This window comes from Curcuma longa, chromosome 2, assembly GCF_044706935.1.
Source record: "Curcuma longa cultivar G26 ecotype Majalengka, Jawa Barat chromosome 2, ITB_CL_G26_1.1, whole genome shotgun sequence".
Lineage (NCBI taxonomy): Eukaryota > Viridiplantae > Streptophyta > Magnoliopsida > Zingiberales > Zingiberaceae > Curcuma > Curcuma longa.
In genome coordinates this window covers 12889520-12911505 of record NC_133862.1, presented here as the reverse complement: position 1 = coordinate 12911505, position 21986 = coordinate 12889520, and the positions used below count along the sequence as shown (strand labels likewise).

The 21986-nt window shown below is 38.8% G+C and overlaps 2 protein-coding genes across 2 annotated transcripts; one reads left to right on the top strand and one right to left on the bottom strand.

The window, feature by feature from the left end:
- Positions 1–289: 289 nt before the first annotated feature.
- LOC141821433 (beta-fructofuranosidase, insoluble isoenzyme 3-like) lies at positions 290–2284 on the bottom strand. The gene is given in 6 exon segments (XM_074708866.1): positions 290–615; positions 706–799; positions 879–1120; positions 1191–1349; positions 1427–1933; positions 1935–2284. Coding segments are annotated over 6 exon segments (1533 nt in total). The 5' UTR covers positions 2280–2284; the 3' UTR covers positions 290–429.
- Positions 2285–17005: 14721 nt separating this feature from the next.
- LOC141820650 (rho GTPase-activating protein 1-like) lies at positions 17006–20258 on the top strand. Its single transcript, XM_074708010.1, has 5 exons — positions 17006–17906; positions 18716–18836; positions 18915–19034; positions 19218–19448; positions 19517–20258. The coding sequence occupies exons 1-5, from the start codon at positions 17419–17421 to the stop codon at positions 20015–20017; spliced, it is 1461 nt and encodes a 486-aa protein (XP_074564111.1). The 5' UTR covers positions 17006–17418; the 3' UTR covers positions 20018–20258.
- The last annotated feature ends 1728 nt before the right edge of the window (positions 20259–21986 follow it).

The following is a 21986-nucleotide window of genomic DNA, read 5'->3' as shown; positions in this document are numbered from 1 at the left end:
CGCCTATATCATTGGAACAAATACTAAGTTTAATAGATGATAGAAATTTTATGATGATACACATGAACCACTTTAAATATATAGAACAGGCACATTTGACACTACCATGAGTCCCTGTCAAAGCACCAGATGGTCCCAAGATCTATTGATATCTCAACAAGCTCATCTCCACATAGATTCTCTGTACCCTGTGGTCCACTGTGGTACTGGACCTTGCTATTTAGATTTATTTTGGTCCATTGAATGTGAACTTGTATATCTTTGGAAACAGATTGCATATCTATATACATATCAGAAGAATCCTGATTTTATTCATGTGGTACATATGTCAGTGACAGAAGATAATAAGCTCGACATTACGAATCAAGTTCTCAGTCCGAAATAAACTAAGAAACCTTACTTCGAGTCGACGTTACGACGAATGCAGTCTCATGCTCCATTCATGAAGGGTCTCCTCATCTCCCATGCTTCGAGCATTGATACTTTGACACTGGCTGGTCCATTGTTGAACACGAAGAGATGAGCATTTCTTCCGATGGCTGTGCTGGGATAAACTCTGGATGTAATGCATGTCCTCCCCCCTGCCCCGAAGCTCTCCACCACAGAGTGATCGATCTGCAACATGGCATTAACCAGGCTTGAACAGAAAGAAATATACATTATGATACAAGGAAAACCACTGTCCCAAAGATTAATCGAGCATACCAAACTCCTCAAAGATATTTTGCCACTTTCGGGTATATCAACATCCACAAAGCCCGCAAACGTTGGTTTGTACATATTTGGTCTCCGTGATGACCTACGCACGAGAGAAAAAGGATGAATATTTGGTCTTCTAGATAACAGTTAGCTCATCCAAGAAGCTACATAGAACTTGCCTGGTAGGATCATGGCACATGAGGACCTTATATTTTGTTTGAGCTTTGAAGATTCTGAAGAAGACAGAAGTTCTCTCTTCCATGTTGGCTGAAGCTAGAACATGGAGACCAAATGGCCCGACCCCACCCCTGACGTCTGCTCTCTTCTGGCCACAGAGAGCTTGGGCATTAGTCGTCCATGAAGGATCAAAGGCCTCAGCTTTTTCCAGCCCTGTGACTTCAAAAGTCACCTCTACATCCACCTGCACTCCAAATTACGACCATTATGTTGCTTTCGTTATCGTAAGCTAATGGATGGAAAAAGAGCAGGACCTGAGAGGAATCGATTCCCTGCACTTCAAAGAAACCACCACTTGGCACTTGCGTGTTCTGGACAACGATGTGCTTGCTTCTCAGAGATTCGAGCTCCTCGATTGGCCATTGCATAAGCTGGCGGCCGTTTCTGGAAAGCCAAATAGTTCTTGGAATAGCCTGAAGATCAAAGGAGAGCAATGTTTGAACAAATAAGGAAAAAAGTTTTAACCTTGAATGAAATGAATCGAACTGACCTGGATTCCGGCCCATCCCTTGGCCTTGTCGTCGTCCACGGTGTCGGACTCGTTGGCCCACCCCCACAAGATCCTCCTGTTCTTCTTCGGGTCGAAGAACGTCTTCGACGCGTAGAAGTTGCCGTAGTCGTACCGCAGCCCGGTGTTGTCGTCCGGCGACGTGCCGTCGGGCACGTACTTGTCCTTGACGTGGTCATACGTCCCGATCGTGTAGTACTCGTACCGCGTCAGGTCCAGGCTCACCTTCAGGACGTGCTTCACGTCGGAGCCTCCCGCCGACGTATCGAGCCCCCGCTGGCCGCGCAGTGCCACCGGGTAGAAGTCCGGGCACTCCCACATCCCGGTGTCACTCGCCGCGTGCAGCGAGTGCTTCGCCTTGACCCACCGCACGAAGTCACGGCTCCGGTACAGGATCGCCTCCCCCTTCCTGTTCCACTTGCTCCCGACCACCAGCTTCCAGTGGCCGCCGCCGCCGCGCCACGCCGTGGTGGGGTCGCGGAACGCGCTCGGCGTTGATCCCCGAAACGGGCGCGATCACCGGGTTGTAGTCGGGCTTGACCCACTCGCGGAGGTACGGATCCGAAAGGTTCTTCGGGTACGCCACGTTCTGGACCTGGCGGTTCTGCGGGTCGATGCCCGTGTACATGATGACGGGCCGGTTGCCGGGCAGGATGGTAGCGGATCCGGACCAGCACCCGTTAATGTCGGACGGGATGGAGGGGTAGATCGCCGGTTCGAGCGCCTTCCAGTTGATCAGATCGGGGGACACCGAGTGGGCCCAGATGATGTTGCCCCACACCGCACCCTTAGGGTTGTACTGGTAGAAAAGATGGTAGAGGCCGTTGTAGTACATCGGGCCTGGGTTTAATAAAAAAAAATCCGATTGGCCAGAATTGAGAAAAATAATAATAATAATAATAATAATAACGAGCGAGTTGGAGAGAGAGAGAATACCGTTCGGATCTGAGCAGAGTTGCGTGCGTCATTTGAATGTTTCAGGATCGGATGCGGACGGGGAGGAGAAGAGAATTTCAAACGGAAATAGCGTCAGTGATGGGCATACAAAAGAATAATAATACACAAACAGCGAAGAAAAATTATTAAAAACAAAAAAATGACATCGCAACCGAATGAAGAAAAAAAATCCTCGGCATTATTTTTTGACTTCTAAATTTTAAATTAGTTGTTCATATAAAAAATAGCAAAAAAAAACATAATTTTGACGCATTTAAATTAATAATAATAATAATAAAAGACGTGGGAGCTGCGGACGCCAGACGGTTGGTTACCCAGCTTCCAGCTTGCTCGGTGGGGTCCACTCCGGAGCACTTTAGCGAACGCCTATAGAGTAGAGTTAACGTGCGCCGTGGATCTCGCCGGCGGGATCCACGGCGGCCGGGGACAATAACGAAGCCGACGCGAACCCACAAAAGAAAAAGGGGGAGGAGAGGAAGAGATCGGCGCGAAGAAACGAACCGTTGATCCAATTTCTCGGCGGCTGGAAGTGGTACCCGGTCCTCAGCTCGCTGCCGACGGCGGCGCCGGGCGGCGCGGATCGAGGCGATTCGTGGACCGCATGCGACGCCTCCACCACCGCCGCCGCCCACCAATGCGCCAGCGCCAAAAGCGCCAGCACCCACCGAGCCATCCGCTCCCGCCGGCCGACCAAACAAACGCCTCGCCAAAAAAATCCAAGCAGAGAAACAAAGGGAAAAAACAAACGAGGGCGGAGAGCGAAGAAACAAGAAGAGGGAGGGAGGGAGGGAGGCGCGGATGAAGCGTCGGTGGAGGTCGGGGTCGGGCATAAATAGAGAGACGAGGCCTTGTAAGTGACGCCTAAAAACCTCGTCGTGCCAGCTTAATCCCGCCATTAAGGGAAAATAAATCCTTAACCGACCTAATCGCTTTCCTTAAAATAAACAACTAAATTGAGGATTGGAAGATTTTTGAAGACTTTCGGAGGGGACGATTTTGGGAGACAATGATTCGTCGCCAGGCAGCATTTCCCAGAAACAACGTCGGCCAATCAAATGGATTAATAAAGAAATTGACTTGATATTCATGTATTTCCCAGCGCTTGCGCTCTTGCTCTTGCTCTGAGATGGATGAAGGCTGCCATTCCCCGCATCTCAATCAATCTCCTCTAGTTTTCTTCATCCTGACTTTTCTCGTTGAAGAGGAACAATTGACTACTTTTTTTTTTATTTATTTCACAATATTGTCGACGCGTATTAGTGATCTCGATAATGATTCGATATATTATTGCTCATACGGGACGTCGACAGTTACCCAACTGTCCACTTCTCCCATTTATGTAGTGTATTACAAACATATTCTATTTATATACGTGCGTCTAAGAAGAAATGAAGAGGTATTCTATTTATATACGTGCGTCTAAGAAGAAATGAAGAGGTAGGATTGTGAAAGCGTTGTTAGATTTTTTTTTTAGAAGAACGTCCATTACTAGGTTTTTGATTTGTAAAATATTAAACGATTATTCGATTCGTAACGTTTTTTCAATAACAAATAGAAATAATCAGATAGATAAAAAATCATTATAAGTATTTAGTTGTTTTTATAGTATACAATTTTATCTAATTCATGCATAACTCAATATGTTTTTTTTTTTTATGATTTCACTAATAATTTGAGCTGGATCTAAAAGTTTTTTCCATAAATGCACCACCTCCATTATAATCAATGGTAGAGGGTTATTGCCTCCGGAGCATAATTGAGTTGATTAAGACAAAATAAATTTGTAGAAGAGGGCAAAGGTAATACTCTTCCGTCATGACCAACTGTGAGACCAACCATGTGGAGGATGTTAAAGCTACTATGGATTTCACTTTTTTACAGAAAATGGTAGAGTGCTATCATAGCACGAGTATAAGTAAGAAGATTAGAATTTTTTTGCAGGGTAATGGTTAGATCATAGCACGAGTATAAGAGGGTAAGGGCTCATCTATTCTATAAATAATATTTTAAATTTATTTGATGAGTGAAAATCGTCTACTTTTAAAATTAATTGGAAAAAATATATACAGCTAGATTATAAAAAAAATAGAGGATTATAAATTCTAAAACTATCAAATGGGCTAACTTATAATGGGGCACGTCAATCTACTAAAAATTTATCATATAGTGAGACAGGATGGGTCGTCCTACCAATTTAGCGGGTTGAAAAATCTACAACTCAATCCAACCGAAGGCGAGTTGTGAATTAGGCGAACAAACCTATGGACCTCTCAAAAAATAAAAAATAAAGAAAATATTAAAAAAATTTAAATTTGAATTACCGTTTAAACGGGTCAAATAGATTAGATGACCTTAACTCATCTAAGTTTGGATTGTAATTTAGATGAGTTAAGGTCACTAGTCTATTGAGTTTTCTACTTTAATTTTAAATTTTAAAGAATTTTTTTTTCAATATACGGATCAACCCAAGTCTGTTACGGACCAATCTACGCGAGCCACAGACCTAGACGGGTAGACTCATCTTAATCCACCTTAAAATAGGTTCATAAAATTTCAATTCATTCCACTTAAATTGTTTGGCAGGGTAGATCAATTCGACAGATCTAATCTAAATTAACGGTTCTAATAAATTTTCACAAATATAATATAGTGGTAAAACACTTAACAGAAAAAAATTTAAAAAAAATCAGAGTTCCAATTCTAAAAGAATAATTAAAAAGATCACGAAGATCAATATTTTAGCATAAGTTTTGGTTGATAAATTGAGAGAAAATGATATATCTAATATATATTTAAAAAAGGGAAAAAAGATTATACCTTAAACTAAAACATAAATAATATATATATTATATATAATAATTATTATTATTATTCGGAAGAAAAAAAAGTTTGACGGGCCAGACAGGGTGCTGGACCCCACCAATCCACCATCATGCACAACCGTAGGCCCAAGCCAATTGCCGCTTTTGCCAGAAATACCCCTACGAGCAGACAGACGCTATTTAGCGAGCACGGCTTTCGTAGTGGAGGAAGGCCAACTGTATTAATTTTTTTAACTCGTCTCCGAACAAATGGAAGGCCTCCATCGATCGCTACATTGTGATGCACTCTCTTCTCTTCGTTTCTTTCTTTATGTTCTTCCTTTTAAACAAAAAGCTCGCCCTTGAACCCCTACAAAATCTAATGGAAGTTAGTTGACGCTTAAAGGCAAAGGCTTTACACACTATTGGATGAAGCGACATCATTAGGAAAGGAGAGGGGGAGAAGTTTCGATATCATTGTGACGATCGATATCATTACTTCCACTGTTCCTGTTCCATGATCCACTATCATTAAATAGAAAGGCAATTTAATTAGATATTAAAATGAATGACTGTTTCTGTGTGAGACCGAGGAATGAGTCACTGGTAATGAACTCTGTAGATCTCTACAAAACTCAAAGAGAGATAGAATGGAAGTCAAGGTAGATCTTGGTTCAACTATTTTGACGTTCAAGTCAATTTTTGATAGTCAAAGAGGAGGAGAAAATGAACAATAAGTTAAAGAAAAGTTTTTGATGATTGATAGGCATACCTATGTTCATGGATGAGCAGACTCCTTTTTATACATTACCTTGCATGAGAAGTGATGGGACGACCTATACAAGTGTGAGTGTGTCCCATCGTCACATTCTATGGCTTATGTCATCTCTCATTTTGTCGACTATACTGTCTCATATTCATCATATCTTGATCGATATGACACCCCATGGATATGGGAAGTGTCACATTGTCATGCTCTATAGGTCACATCATCTCATGCTCAGAAGACCATGCCACCCCTCGTTCACCATGCTCTTGCTATTGAAGGCATGACTGAGCTGAGGAAGTCGACGTAGCTGAGCTAAAGAGGTTGAGCTAAGAAGGTCAATATGACCGAGCTAAGGAGGTTGAGCTGAATAGGTCGGCATGAATGGCAATCCTCAATTGGACTCAGATCTAGACTTGATCTAGGTCTGACCCCCCTTCGTGCCCCTTTGACTTGATTAACAATTCAATTTGACTTTTGACCTATTTAAGAGTGCCACTCCTGCCATATCAATGACATTTCTCTTTGACGTGGCCGATCTAAAGAGGTTGAGCTAAGAAGGTTGATATGATCGAGCTGAGGAGGTTGAACTGAATAGGTTGGCATAAAATAAATGACAGTTCTCGGATCGAACTCATTCACACTTTTCATGCTCTCTCCTTTACAATCAAGGTCAAGGTTTTAATGCCAAATAGTTCAGATTTTGTTGAGCTCTGAGTATCATATTGTTTGCCACTGTGATCACTTCATAAATGCTGATAGAAATTGATGTTTGGATGATGAAAAAAATGGATAAATATGTATGTTTATTGTTGATAATATATATTTTGATTAGTCAAAAATTGAATAGGTTAAAATTAATTTATTAAAGTTTAGTCTAATTAACTTCGTTATAATGGCTGAAACGTGGACTCATAGTTGGTGGACCGTTGAATTGTTGTCATATTTAGCCAAGTACGACACGCCAAATCAAAGACATTAATTTCATACATGGGTTGGTGGCAAAAGATGATTTCATCATCTTAGTGACCCTTTCATGAGCATTCCTCACACATTCTAGAAGGGATATAAATCACTAAAGCTTATTCAGTCTTAGCCAAGCGGCCTTCTTAGACGGAGACATGAGATAATCCAAAGCAGTATTTGCACCTGTCGAGAATCAAACCATGTCTCACTTGTGACAAGTCTTGCCCGAGTACTAACTCGACTATGACATTTTCATACATAATCTATAATATATTATACTTGGTCATTACATGAACATGGACTTTGCCCCCATCTAAATTTTATATTTAGACTAGGATTTCTTAAAATATTCTTTTAGCATTATTGAATATTTAAATTGCATCATCGTAATTTACAAATTGTAAAATCACAAGTCTAACTATTTTATATGGTAAAAGGTGAAACATTCACTCCGGATGCTCCCTCAATATCGGCGACAATGAGTTGGAGAGAGTAAATCACGGAGACTTATTTAGCTTTAGCTGAGCGACCTTTCTAGACAGGGGACACGAGATAATCCAAAATAGTATTTGCACCTATCCAGAATGAAACCATGTCTCATTTGTGACAAGTCCTGCCCGAGTAACTCGGCTAAGACAGTTTCATACACAATCTATAATATATTATACTTGTCCATTACATGTACATCAACTTTGCACACCATAACTAAATTTTATATTTAGACTAAGGTTTCTTGAAATATTCTTTTAGTATTATTGAATATTTAAATTGTATCATTATAATTTACAAATTGTAAAATCACAAGTCTAACCATTTTATGTGGTAAAAAATAAAACGTTCACTCCAAACGCTCTTCAATATCGGCCCCAAAGTGATTTGAATGGAATAAATCATGGTGACCAAGCAACCTATTAAGGTGAGAGAAATTTTATTTCTTAAGAGATTGTTCCCGATCTCTATCTTCATGTAATAATCTATTATCTAAGTACCAACTCAACTATATCCATGATAGTACAAATCTAACTATATAATTTTATGATCAAAGAAGATGATCGTTGAGAGTGTTTATCAAGCTTACCATCAAAACCAATCTCATCGAAGGATCGATCGAATGGCATCTCGTGCCAATCTAACTCAGTCTACTGACTGCGAAAAAGAACGAGAAGAGGATGAAATTATATCCACTCGATGCCACCGAACCGATATTAGTAGTTTGATCGATCAAAGGCTCGATTCCATTTTTCCAATTCAGAAGAGAATAGAATCATCATCATCGATCGATTAAATATTATCCATCTCTCGTCACGTGTAAAAGGAATGCAAAAAAGAGGGTCACGTGCCTCCCCGGCCACCTTGTAACATTTGAATTTGAATCGTGTGGCCGTTGCTCCGCCGCGCACCATCCCTTTTCTTTTGATTTAGGTTTAGCAACAGGAGTCCAACGAGATAGATAGATTCTCTCTCTTTCTCTTTCTCTTTCTCTTTCTCTTTGTCTTTCTCTTCGACAGAGAATTTGCCGTTACCAACTCCTCCTCTTCCTCTCCCTCACCCTCTCTCTCTGCAGCCAAAAAGGAAATACTTTTAATCGATCGAGGAGGAGAAGAAGCCAGAGATTTAAATTATTTTGCACCTTCTTTTTCATATTACCAAATAATATAGTAATTTTCTAATATATAATTTCCCTCCTTGATTAAGCCATGATTAATCGGACGAAACTTAAACATCTAAAATTATCAAAAGAAAATTTATATTTTCATGGCCAACTCGATCACTTAGCCACAATTTCATGACTTCTAGTTGGGATTTTATGATCGTGATTTGTGATTGTTTGATCGAGCCACCGTCTAATCATGATAAATCTTAGTTAGTCTCATTGACTATCCCTGGAATGACCGGTCTGGCCGTATAGAAATTTTCCACCGGCCACCAGGATAAATCGGGAAGTGCACGCAGCGGCCAGCTCAGACGCCCAGTATTCTTTAATTACGCTCCCCATTTGGAGAAAAATTTCTGTAAATACGCTGTAGCTTGTGATCTAATCGCGGGTGCCTGGATGACAACCTGGATGTTCTACCGCGATACCATGTCCCAGGGATAAGCCACCGTCTAATCATGAGATCATTGTTGTGTTTAAATTTTTTAGTCGATGAGGTATTAATTTTATATAATTTAGTAATTTTTAAAAGTAAGAGCTATAATTTAAATACTAAAAAAATTTAGATGTATGATTTAATAAATTATCCAAGAAAATATATACTAAAAAAGTTGGATTAAAGGTGAATCTTTGTAAAAGTTGGTGAGGCAAAATGAAAATTTCTATTATTATGAACAAACTTCAGCTTAAACACATGATGGTCTATAGTAGTAAATAATCGTAGAGTGTGTTCCTTCAATGGAATGAAACATATAACACGTTGGTTGTTGGGAGAGGAGTCATGGGTGCTTTCAAATTTATCTAGTGGATGATGAAGTTAAATCATCCACCTTCAAGATTAATCGAATCGTGAAAGTTGGACATTATATTATATATAAAAATAATAATAGTCAATAATTTTCAAATAAGTTCCATATTATTTTTCACCCAAAGCCCACAGAAAAGAGTCTCCCCTCCCATTGGAATAGACAAACATATATACCATCAACCTTTCTAGAACAACAATTTCTAAAGAATGTGATGATAGAGATGAAGAAGTTGGAATTTAAAAACAAAGGAGCTCAATTGGGTTGGAGATTAGTCGTTCAAAGATGTCCTTCGTGGTAAAGATGACGGCTAGGTGGAAAAACCATAGGTGACTTTGAAAATTAAAAGGTCCATTTGGTGGAATATTTGCTCGTCTTGTCTATCCTCTAATCAGGACCGCCTCAAGATATAGACCTTAGAACCTTTATTTTATTGAGATCTCTAATTTTTTTAATTATATTATATTTATTAAATAAAATAAAATAATAATTTATTTTAGAAGCATATGAATTTGTCTGATAAATATTTAGAATTATCGATTAAAATAAATTTTAGTCTAGATTTGTTTGAATCTATAATTTTAATTTGTTTTACTAGCTAAATTAGAGTTGGATAATAATTTTAATTTTTTAGATTTGATTGATAATTTTTTATAGGTCAAAGTTAAATTTCATCAATAATTTTTAATTTTTTTATTAGATAAATTAGATTTGAAAGTATTTTTTTTAATTTTTAATTGAACATAGTTAGATTTTGCATATAATTTTTAATTTTTTTTAATTATTAAAATTAGGTTTGACATATAAATTTTAATTTTTATTGAGAGGAAATTTATTGAGACGAAAGAAGACAGTCTTTGATGAACTTATTGCGCGAAGAGGATGAGCTAGAATTGGGAACTCTCTTTGAAGCTACTCGTCGTTGGTGGGCCAATGCTAGCTAAGCACAAATCCTACATATTGAAGATGGCTCATATATGGGTTAACACGGGACATGGTCGTGCCAGGAGGCATAACTAACCGTGTCGACCACTGTGAGTTTTGAAGAGGTGTGGGAAAACACCATTACACGACCGTGCTGCTTCTCATGACTGTGCCACCGAACATCGCCTAGCTGTGTCCGGGTCTATTGGCACGAGCACGCCCGTGGCATGAGTGTATCAGGGGCACAACCTAATCGTGTCTCAAGCTGGAGGCGTCAGGATTAACGCAATTTTGACAAGACCTGAGATTTTGCTAGGAGATCATTTACAATTTAATTAAAAACATTGATATGTTGACTCATATCTGTACCCTCTAACATCTTAAGCCCAAACAATTTCTACTTAAGATAAAGTTGTTTGTCATGTGATAGTGTAGTTCAAGATAACCACATATAAGTCGGAGAGAATTTTGGACTATGTACTTATTGTTGGGAAAGAATGATCTCAATAAACCTGTTATCAGATAACTTGCAGCGGAATAATAATATTTCTTTTTCCCACTTTGTGTAATCAAATAGACAATGCAAACCAGTCAATCAAATCTGACAATAACAAATAACTAAATCAATCAGAAATTTAGAACGCCACCAATTTTAGCGTGGAAAACCCCAAATTGGGTAAAAACTACGGGACCGAGTTGACCACTTAAATCTTCCACTATCAACAATAATAATGGGAACTCTAATGTTCAATACAGCAGCATAATCATCATTATCATCACCATGATGAATATAAGAGAACAATTAGGAATAAGAAGAACCTCACAAAATTGTGAAAATCCTAGATTTTTCCAGTTCATTTTTCTAAATTCGGACAGACTTATAGATGTCAAAATCCGATCTCCACCGTTCAGAATGATGCCCAAGATGTTGCGAACACGCTATCAAAATTTGACAATGATCCAACGGTTCAAACTCTGGTAAACTGAGTTTTTCCAAGACTGCGCTGGAGAAATCTGCAAACCTTTCTCTTTCTCTCCTTTTTCTTTTCTCTCGTTGCTTTGCTGCTTTGTTTCTCTCGCACCTGCATGCGGTGGCTGCCTTCCACAATAAAAACAAATTAAAGTGGGCTTAGGGTAAAAGCCCAAGTGTGGCCCATGTGGAGGGACCATAACACTTATAGATCTTTAAGGACCAACCAATGTAGCATCGCATGGAATATATGTGTATTTTGTGAGTTTCATCTACAATTACTCATGGAAGGTTTGAGTGTACTTCATGCGTCACAAGTCATAAGTTTTCTCAAAGTTCAAGATATGAAAAACTGAAGTGGAGAATTAGATTGGAAGAAAGATCAAATATCTTAGATCAAACAATGATACTAAGTACAAAGATTTAAAGTTCTAGAAATTTTGTAACCAACATGGGGATCAAGAGGTACTTTATAGTTCGCAAGGCATCACAACAAAATAATATAATGGAAAGGATAAATAGAACAATAATAAAAAAAGCTCGATGTCTTAGATTGAATGCAGAACTTGCAAAGAACTTCTGGGCAGAGATAGTAAACATAACATGTTTCTTGATTAATTGATCACCGAGGGAAGCCCTAGATGACAAAATTTCAGAAGAGGTGTGGATAGGAAATCTGATTGAGTACTCTAGTCTGAGAGTGTTTGGACGTCCAGTCTATATCATATTTCTAGTGAAGACAGATCAAAGTTGGATGTGAAGTCCAGGCAATGTATTTTTCTGGGTTATCAGAAAAGGGTGAAAAGCTTTAAGCTTTAAGATCCTAAGGCAAACAAGGTGTTAATCAGCAGAGATGTGGTATTTGATGAAAGAGTCATGTTACAACATACTCAAGGGAAGAGAAATAAATATCAAAAAATTACAACAACGATAAAGATTTTGTGCGGGTGAGTTAGAAACCCATGGTTCTTATGGTGGTAGCTCAAAGCACATAAAGCATTAGACTATAGTCGGAGACAGAACCAGACGTACTATAAACCACCCACCAGATATGATTTTGAGGACTTGGTTTCTTATGCACTCATCACTAGTAACGGATCTCCTATTACTTTTCAGAATACAGTACACAACTCATAGAAGGACAAGTGAATGGATGCTATGACAAAGGAGATAGAGTCTTTGTATAAGAACTAAATGTGGGATCTAATGGAACTTCCTGAAGGGAAGATGGCTATAGGATGCAAGTAGGTATACAAGAAAAAAGAAGTTATATCAGAAAGTGAAGATGGAAAGTTCAAGGCTAAAGTATTAGCAAAGGGTTACTCATAGAGAAAGAGGATTGACTATGATGAGATATTGTCTCCGATAGTCAGATATATATCTATTAGGGTGGTGGTGGTTTTTGTAGCACATCTTAATTTGCAATTTTAACAGATGGATGTGAAAATAACTTTTCTTAATAATAATTTGGAAGAACAAATTTATATGTTATAACTAGAAGGATTTAGTCAGCCCGGGCAAGAGAACTTAGTCTGTAAATAGTAGAAGTCATTTTATGGGTTAAAGTAATCTCCAAGACAGTGGAACAAACATTTTGACTCCCATATGATTCAAAACAGATACAGAAAATGTGAGTATGATTGCTGCATTTATGTGAAGATCCTTGATGACGATGCATTTATTTTTTTGCTATTTTATGTGGATGATATGCTAATAGCTACGAAGAGTATGACTGAAGTCAATAAACTGAAGAAGTTATTGAGCAAGGAATTTGACATGAAAGATTTGAGTATGGCCAAGAAGATTCTTAGGATGGATATACATAGAGACAAAGTCTTTGGGAGATTATAGCTATCTCAACAGAGTTATGTTGAGAAGGTGTTGGACAGATTCAACATGGGTAATGTGAAGTCTATAAGTATACCTCTGGTGCATCATTTCAAATTATCTCTTGCATAGTGCCCAAGGATGGATGATATGATTCATGACATGTCAAAGGTTCCATATGCTAGTACAGTCGGTTGTTTGATGTATACTATAGTTTGCACAAGACCTGATCTGGCACATGTTATAAGTATAGTGAGTAAGTTTCTTTCAAATCCTGATTGATAACATTGGGATGCAGTCAAGTAGATTTTCAGATACTTGAAAAATACTATAGATTATGACATCATGTTCAGCAAACAACAGAATGATCCTTCAGTTGTACAATATATGGATGCAGACTATGTAAGAGATTTGGATGACAGGAGGTCTACTACAAGATATATGTTCACTGTGGTAGGAGGACCGATTTGTTAGAAGTCCATGGTACAATCCATAGTTGCATTGATCACTATTAAGTTAGAGTACATGGCAGTAATTGAAGCAGCCAAGGAAGCGTTGTAGCTTATGTGGTTAGTCGGAAAACTGAATGTTCAACAAGGTGGAGTCAAGTTATATTGCGATAGCCATAGTGCTATCTATTTGGTGTAGAATCAGGTGTATCATGCAAGGACCAAACATATTGAAGTGAGATTTCACATGATCAGAGATCTAGCTTATATCTTCCGAGAAAATACTACTTGAAAAGGTCTACACTTTTGAAAGCGTTGCAGATATGTTGGACAAAGTTAGTTACCGCAAAGAAATTCAAGCATTGCTTAAACTTCATCCATTTCTCTAGTTGCTAAAAGGAGGCAGCCCAAACTCAATGTTCCAGGTGGAAGTTTTTGCAGATGCTCATGTTTCTTCGAAGGGGTGAATATTCACCAAGGTGAAAATTGTTGAAGATAACTCATATCTAAGCTAACATGGGGCACGATCGTGCTAGCAGGGACAACCATGTCATGGCGGCTATTGTGAATTTTGAAGAGGCATAGAAAAATACCATCTTCTTTTTTATTTTTTCACTATTGTTATGACACGATTTCAACATTGCACTACCAAAGTTGGTCATTGAGGAAGGGCTATTATGCATGACCAAGCCCAACTCACATAGGGCAACAACAAAACTAGAGATACAAAGAGACCAAAATTAGTTCTAATGGCGACAAAGAAGAAAATAGAAGTAAAGTGAACGATCAATAAGGGTATTTTGTCTGTAATGTAAGAACACTAATTAGAAATCTCTTATTATCATGGGTCCTCATACAATACTTGTGTTGTGATAAAGGATAGATAATCAAAAGCCTTACACTCCAATAATGTAGTGCAATGGTAAAATACTCTGAAAAATAAATAAAAAATTAAAATAGAATTTTATTAAAGATAACTATTTTTGAAGGTTGACTTTTGAATATATATAAGTTGTACTTTAAATTTATTTAATAGATAAATCAAAGAAAAAAATAATTCATCTTCAAAATTAATAAGATGAAATTCAAACACCTAAATTATATTATCTATACAGAGAGAATTAGGAGGAGGAGACAATTGCCTGTTGACTGTGTCCTTTCCATGGTGGCTTAGCTTACCAACTCAAGCACCAAAGGAGCATGTCCCTTGCAAGGCATCTCCTCCATGAAGCAACCCTCCCCTCCTCCATGAGTGCCTTCACTTTCTTTTTCCCCCTTTCTTTCTCATCCAACCAGCTATCTACTTTGTTGGATCATGAAGCTATTTGGTAGAGTTAGATGTTGGATCATTTGCATTCTGAACTTTATCCATCTGCCTCTGGACCCATCACCATCTCCCTTCACCCTTCAGGCTCACACTTTTTCCCTAACCCAATTAGTCGGTCCCGATGAACCAGATCAATGTGGTCCGGTCGCGACTTAACTGGACAATCCAGTAATATGCTGCAAATGCACCTGGAGAATAAACCAAGTGAAGAAGGCACATATGGCAGACACAAGGTGATGAAAAAATGGTTGCAACGCAATCCAAGTGAGATGTGTTTTTTAATTATTATAATGAATAATTTATTCATCAGATAAATTTGAAAGTACAAGTAACTTTTCGTCCAACTGTTAATATCTTAAATTTTATTATTTTATTAGAAAAAAAATATCATATAATATATCATAGTTGAGATTAAACTATGAATATTAGGTTGATCTACTTAGTATCTTATCACTTTAATCTACCTAGTATCTTATCACTGCATCATGCTCAATGCTCAAGAGAGAAGACAACAATGGAAACTGTCTTCTTCCAGTCATGGCCTTCATTGTTGAAAAGGAATTAGTGTGGTAACTAAAAAAAAACATTATTTAGGCTTGTTTCATGTAATTATTATGTCGATATAAAATAGTTTTGGGGAAAAAAGTTCAAAGGAATTTTTTAAAAATTAAGAGAGAAAATTATTATAATTTCTTCTTATGTTGAAAAGTTTAAATTAATCTGTATTGAGCCAAGCCAAGTGGTTTAATTAGGTCGACTGATGTGAGTGTGTTGTTGATCATGTCGAGCAAGTTGAGTGTGGTCGAGTTGTTGAACTGTTGCACTTATAGTTACTAAAGGATGCATTTGTTCCCCTAGAACATCCTCAAACTAAATTATTATCAAAAATTTATTAGGAAAGGATCAAAAGGGCATCTTTTTTACCAAATCATTAAAGAAGCATCTTATTTTAATTTTTTTATGAAAAGGAAGTCACACTCATATATAATTTCTGAACTATCTTCCATTATATTATTTTTATTATTATCTCTTTTTTGTATTTTTCGTATAAATCTTGAATTAGTCAAGTGCGTTATATCAACTATAAAATCATAATTATTACACAGTCATAGTAGTTACGATTTCGTAGTTATTATACAGTTGTAATAATTACGAAACTGTAACTATTATAAATGTTAGATAAATTTTAAGAGGTTATAATTTTTATCTCGGATTGAACCACAGGACGTATAATATATCAAATCAAAATTATTCAGATATTTATATTGTTATCATGTGTAACTCATAATGCCACAGTTTTAAGTTCAAAAAATATCAATTAAAAGCTTTTCAAAAGTTTTGAAAAATTTTAATCCTTTTTATTTAAGATCATTTCTCATATTATAATAGTTACAATTTCATAATTGTTATAACTGTTGTAGTACAGTTGTAGTAATTACAACTCTTATGTGTGTTATAATTCTAAAATTTTCAATTCTAATTTGATTTTTTTTCAGATTGAGTTGAATTAGATCCATTTTGATGACCCTTAGTCATTAGCCATCCTGTGTTGAACCTCGTATCTAAAGTGTAACACAGACGATGAACGTATAATATTTTTGATGTAACAATTAGAGATCGAATCTCATAAGAATCTATCATTCACTCCACCATGTAACTCTTATGCATGTACATGAATTTATTAATACGTACATATCTATACATGAATTTATGAAATAATGTCTTTCTCTGTCGTGGTCAATTGTAATTTTTTGATTTACTTTTTCATAAATGATCATAGAATCAATCATGTAGAATTGTTGAAACGATAAATTTCTTCTTTTATCGATGTAAAACGTGCACTTTATATATCCTTAGAAACGATTCTAGAGGATCGCTGAGATGGATCAACCTTTTCGCATTACGCAGGCGCAAGCAGACAGAAAGACAGATGACTAGCCGAATCGAGAGAGTTAATTGCTCCATGCAATTGTAGAGTCCAAACACGTAGCAGTTCTTCTCACCTTCCTGTAACTCCACGTACCTTCTTGTCGCCTTGCGATCTTGTCCAACTCACTCCATCCTTTTAAATGATCCATTTGCTAATACAAATGGAAAAGAAAAAACAGAGCAGTTCCAAGAGGAGAGTCCAAACCTCCAAATCTACCTCTCTTCCTCTGCCTTTCTTTTTCTTCAGTAGTTTAGGCTTTAGCCCCAAGGGCCATGTCTGGAGCCAGCCTAGAAAAGGAAGGAGAGGAGCAGCATTCGAGGTAGTGCTATGATTTCCACGTCCCACCACTTCAAATCCTTCCTTCAATCCAACTCCAACTCCATCCCTTTCTGCAAGCTGAACCCGTGGAAGTAGAAGTTGCCGTGTGCTAAAAATCCCATCTTTCTCGTTCCTGGTTTGAGAAATCAGATCTTTATCGTACTGTTATTCTCAAAAATCAATCTTTGGCTCGCCTCCCTTTTCTGGTTGTAATCCGTCAATTATTACTTGCCCCACACGACCACCTCTCTATTCTGCTGCTTCCGGTAATACTAAGCCATGGCGGAAGTACTCCGGTCCCCTTCCCACTTCCCTTCCTCTCCAAGGCGCCCCCTTTCTTGCGGCCCGAATGATGGCTCCAACCGCCTTTTAAGTCCTTGCAATGGGATCGAAGAGTGTGAGGAAGAGGAGGAAAGAAGCAGCGGCGGCGGCGGCGGCGAGATAGAGAGGAAAAGGGGGAGGAGGTGGAGGTGGGGAGTAGGAGGAGGAGAGGGAGGAGGGACGGAGATCGAAGAGGAGGAGGAGGAGGAGGAGGAGCAGCAGCAGCAGCAGTTGTCGGTGTTGGCGTTCTTCTTGACGGTGTTCCGAAAGTCGCTGCTTGGTTGCAAATCGGAGGGCGCCGGCGGCGGGGATTTCAACTCCATGGAGATTGGGTGGCCCACCGGAGTGCGCCACGTTGCCCACGTCACCTTCGACCGCTTCCATGGATTCCTTGGGCTCCCCGTCGAGTTCGAGCCGGAGGTTCCTCGCCGAGCCCCAAGCGCAAGGTCTCAATTTTTTTCTTAGATTCTTTCTTCTTCTTCTTCTTCTTCCTTTTTTCTAAAATCACAGCTTTTGGTTGATTTGTTGATATTTTTTTCCTTTTGAAAAAAAAAAACTGATTCACTTAACCATCAACAATTCAACTGAAATGAAGGACCTCTATCTTCTTTGGAGAAACATGATCTAAAAATCAGATTCAGCTTTAGATGCAAGTTTGAATACTGCAGAAGCTTTAGATACTAGGTTATGGTATTCCTTTCTGGAAACTTATGTTTCAAGATTCTGATTCAGTGCAAAGATTTTGGTGTTGCTTGTCATGAATACTGATGGCTTCTTCTTGAGGAATTGTAGGTTTGGATAACTTCTGGTGTTAGTTCAACACCCCATGGAATTTCTTGTATTTATCAGATATCCATCAACACATTTACAGATTACAGATTATCTGAATAGGTCATCGACATCTACTGTGCCAGAAGTGAGATTTACAGATTATCTGATTTGATCAAACATGCCGAAATAGTCGGCATTGTTCTCATCATTTTCAGTGGGGACGTTTCCTTAGAATCCTGTCCAAATATCCAGTTGCACATGTTCATGTTTGTCCTTACTGTGAGTAATTTGTGATGCAAAGATTTGAAAGTACTTATCTCCTTCTCTAGGTAATTAAACTGCAAAGTGAAGAATGGATTTGTCGGTCGATGTAACCGTATAAATATACTTAACTAGCCCAATTCTCTAGCAGACAAGTATTTCAGTTCAGAATGGATTTCATTCACATTCTACATGCTGATTCTCTATTTGAATTCTACTGCAGTACAACTGTCTTTGGTGTTTCTACTGAATCCATGCAATGTTCATATGATGCCAGAGGCAATAGTGTTCCAACCATCCTCTTGCTGATGCAAAGACGTCTTTACGAGCAAGGCGGCCTTCGGGTAATCGGCCTATTTTCTTTAACTGCAACTTCTGGTAACAATTTAAGATTCAACCTTGATTTTAATGAAAATGAACAGGCTGAAGGAATCTTCAGAATTAATGCTGAGAACAGTCAAGAGGAGTTTGTCAGGGACCAGCTAAATAATGGAATAGTTCCAGAGGGTGTCGATGTCCATTGTTTAGCAGGTTTAATAAAGGTGTCCCCTAAACCTTATCTGCAATCTTGTGAAGATAATTCGTCAAACTGTTAGTTCTTTTCGCTCTGATTATTCGAAGCCATCATTCTATAGATGCTTAGCTTGTTTGTGCATGTGTTCTTGAGCTTTGTTCAGATAGGTTGCCAATGTAACAGTCTCTTTCGAAAAATGTCTCTTCTACAGGCCTGGTTTAGAGAGCTTCCTACTGGATTGCTGGACTCACTATCATCTGAGCAGGTGATGCAATGCCAGACCGAAGAAGATTGTGCCCGGCTCGCTAGATTGCTACCACCAACAGAGGCTGCTCTACTGGATTGGGCAATCAATTTGATGGTCGATGTCGTCCAAGACGAGCAAACAAACAAGATGAATGCGCGAAACATTGCCACTGTTTTTGCTCCAAATATGACTCAGGTAACTAACTGATGGTGGTGGATGCTTATATGATCATGATCGGTTCGATAATGTTGTTTCGATTCCAGATGGCAGATCCTTTGACTGCGTTGATGCACGTGGTGCATCTGATGAACTTCTTGAGGATGCTAATCTTGAAGACACTGAAAGAGAGACAAGAACCGAGTTTAGATGATGCTTCTCTTTCAAATGCAGATCCATCCGATGAGAATGGTCATACAAGTCCTACGTTCCATCTCGAGTCATGCAGTAAGGAAGCCGAAGATCCAGCTTTCGAAACTCCTCCTCGAGTTCCTGAAGAAAAACCAACAGAAGATGAATCATCAGCTGAAAGTCCTCAAACTTCACAAAATGATACTTCAACCAAAGCGATGGCATTGAATCCCACACAACCACGCGGTGGCACTCTTCCTGCAAGTTCACATTGGAGAAAGGCTAACCGATGTAACAGTCACAGTCACAGGAAAGGAAGAAAGGCGAAAGGGACATCAGAGAGGTCGAAGGGGACGAGCGCCATCATCGCGAGTCGTATAAACTCGAAGGTGGAGCGCATAGAGGCATGGAGGTGAAAAACAGTTACCCTTTTTGGATCTTCTCTAACTTGTGATTTGATAGTAGGCGTGTGAAGAATTGCTGTGTGTGGATTATGGTTTCTTACTATTTCTGATGTATGTCTGATGATCTGATAACTTCAAAGTTTGGCGAGTGTTCATCATTCTCTTGTTTCAGTGTCATCGAGTTCTAGCAAGGTATGAAGATTGCTACTTCGTTTTGGTCATTTTTATGTTGGCTTTGGCCTTTGTTTGTGCGAATGGAGTTCAAAATATTCTTCTGAATTTTCCCATATTATCTTTTTAACCCTTATTGATATTATTATTATTTTAATTTGCTCCATGATAATGTGACAAATATGGAAAACTCTTTGTCTTGTTGTATTAGCTAGCTGAATTCATGGAGTTGATAGCTAGGATTAAAAAAAATTGAAGGGCAAAGTCAAAAGGACACACTTCATTATTTTCGTAAAAAAGTATTTCTTTTTTAGTAAAACAACATTCTAATATGCTTTTCATCCTATCAATATTCTAATTTCACACTATATTATAGCTATAGTTGCTGCAAATAGAGCAAAATTGATCCAATTTGATAAAATTACTATTATATTTATATTAAAATATTTTTACTAATGTTCGGATTGGATGTCGTGGATAGTTAAGTTACCAGTCAATAAATCTTCAACTCACGCACAGGCGCTCCCGCTAGTGAAGAGACCTGAAGAGATACTGAATAAGAGGGTTAGATGGGTATCGGAGATTCTTGAAGGTCACTCCGACGTTCAAATTAGTATTGGTCAAAAAAGAAGAAGTATATGAAGTTGCCAAAAGAATTTTTTTCATACATGTGGAAGAGTTTATATACTTACGAAAAAGGAATCTCCACGTCAACTTGAGGACAAACCTCTGCCGAGGCCGAGGAGATTAATTCTGCGGGTTGCTCACATGGGATCCCCACATGAGGCGCTTGGGGGATAAATTTGCCAACCTCGTAACCGCCCTGTGGTTTGGTATTGTTGATTATTCTTACCTTTGGCTGTATGCGTAGGCATGAGAGATCCAGGGAACCAGGTCTGACAACCTCGTAACTATCCTGATCCCTTGGCAGACCTTGTATGCTAGAGGGATTTTGACAGTTTCTGTGTGAGGCAGGGACGGTGGTCGAGATGAGGCGTGGAGATCGAGCAAGCGAAGGGGGTTGTTTAACTGAGGGATTCGTAGAGGATAAAGGTGAAGGAACTAATTCATCTGAGAGTGGGACTGCCAAGTTGCTAAGCGGTTGAGGGACCAAGTGATCAAGAGGTAGATTGGTTGAGCGGTCGAGAGGTCGAGAGACCGAGATAGCTGAGGTTGGGATGACCGAGTGGCCGAGACGATTGAGAGGTCATATGCCTGAGAGGGTGAGTGGCCGAGTGACCAAGTAGTTGAGACAGGATGAGATTGAGTGGCCGAGACCTAGTGGTTGAGAGACTGAGTGGCCAAGCCGACTGAGAGGTCATATGGCCAAGAGACTGAGTGGCGAGTCGACTGAGAGGCCATATGGGCGAGAAACTGAGTGGCTAAGACCGAGTTAGATGGAGTGACCGAGAGACTGAGACGTTCTAGGTCGGATGATGAGTAAGTGGCCAAGATGATCGACAATCCAGGTCGAGATGCCCAAGTAGCCAAGATGGTCACGTGATGGAGACAATCCAAGTCAAGATGGTCAAGCGTCCGAGATGACCGAATGACCGAGACAATCCAGGTAGGGATACCTATGTCATCAAGTGGGACTCAAAGAGACAGTCTACTCAATGTTTACTCTTGACTTTCTAACTTAACACATCAATTCGTCTCTTAATGATCTATGTCTGTCATATAACATTAATCAGAATATGTCACATCAACTAACATGAAGAATTATTCAAAATCGATCAAGATTATTTTAATTTGATCAAATTATATTAACATTGTTGCCGCAGTTTTAATCAAATCAAAGTGATTTTCA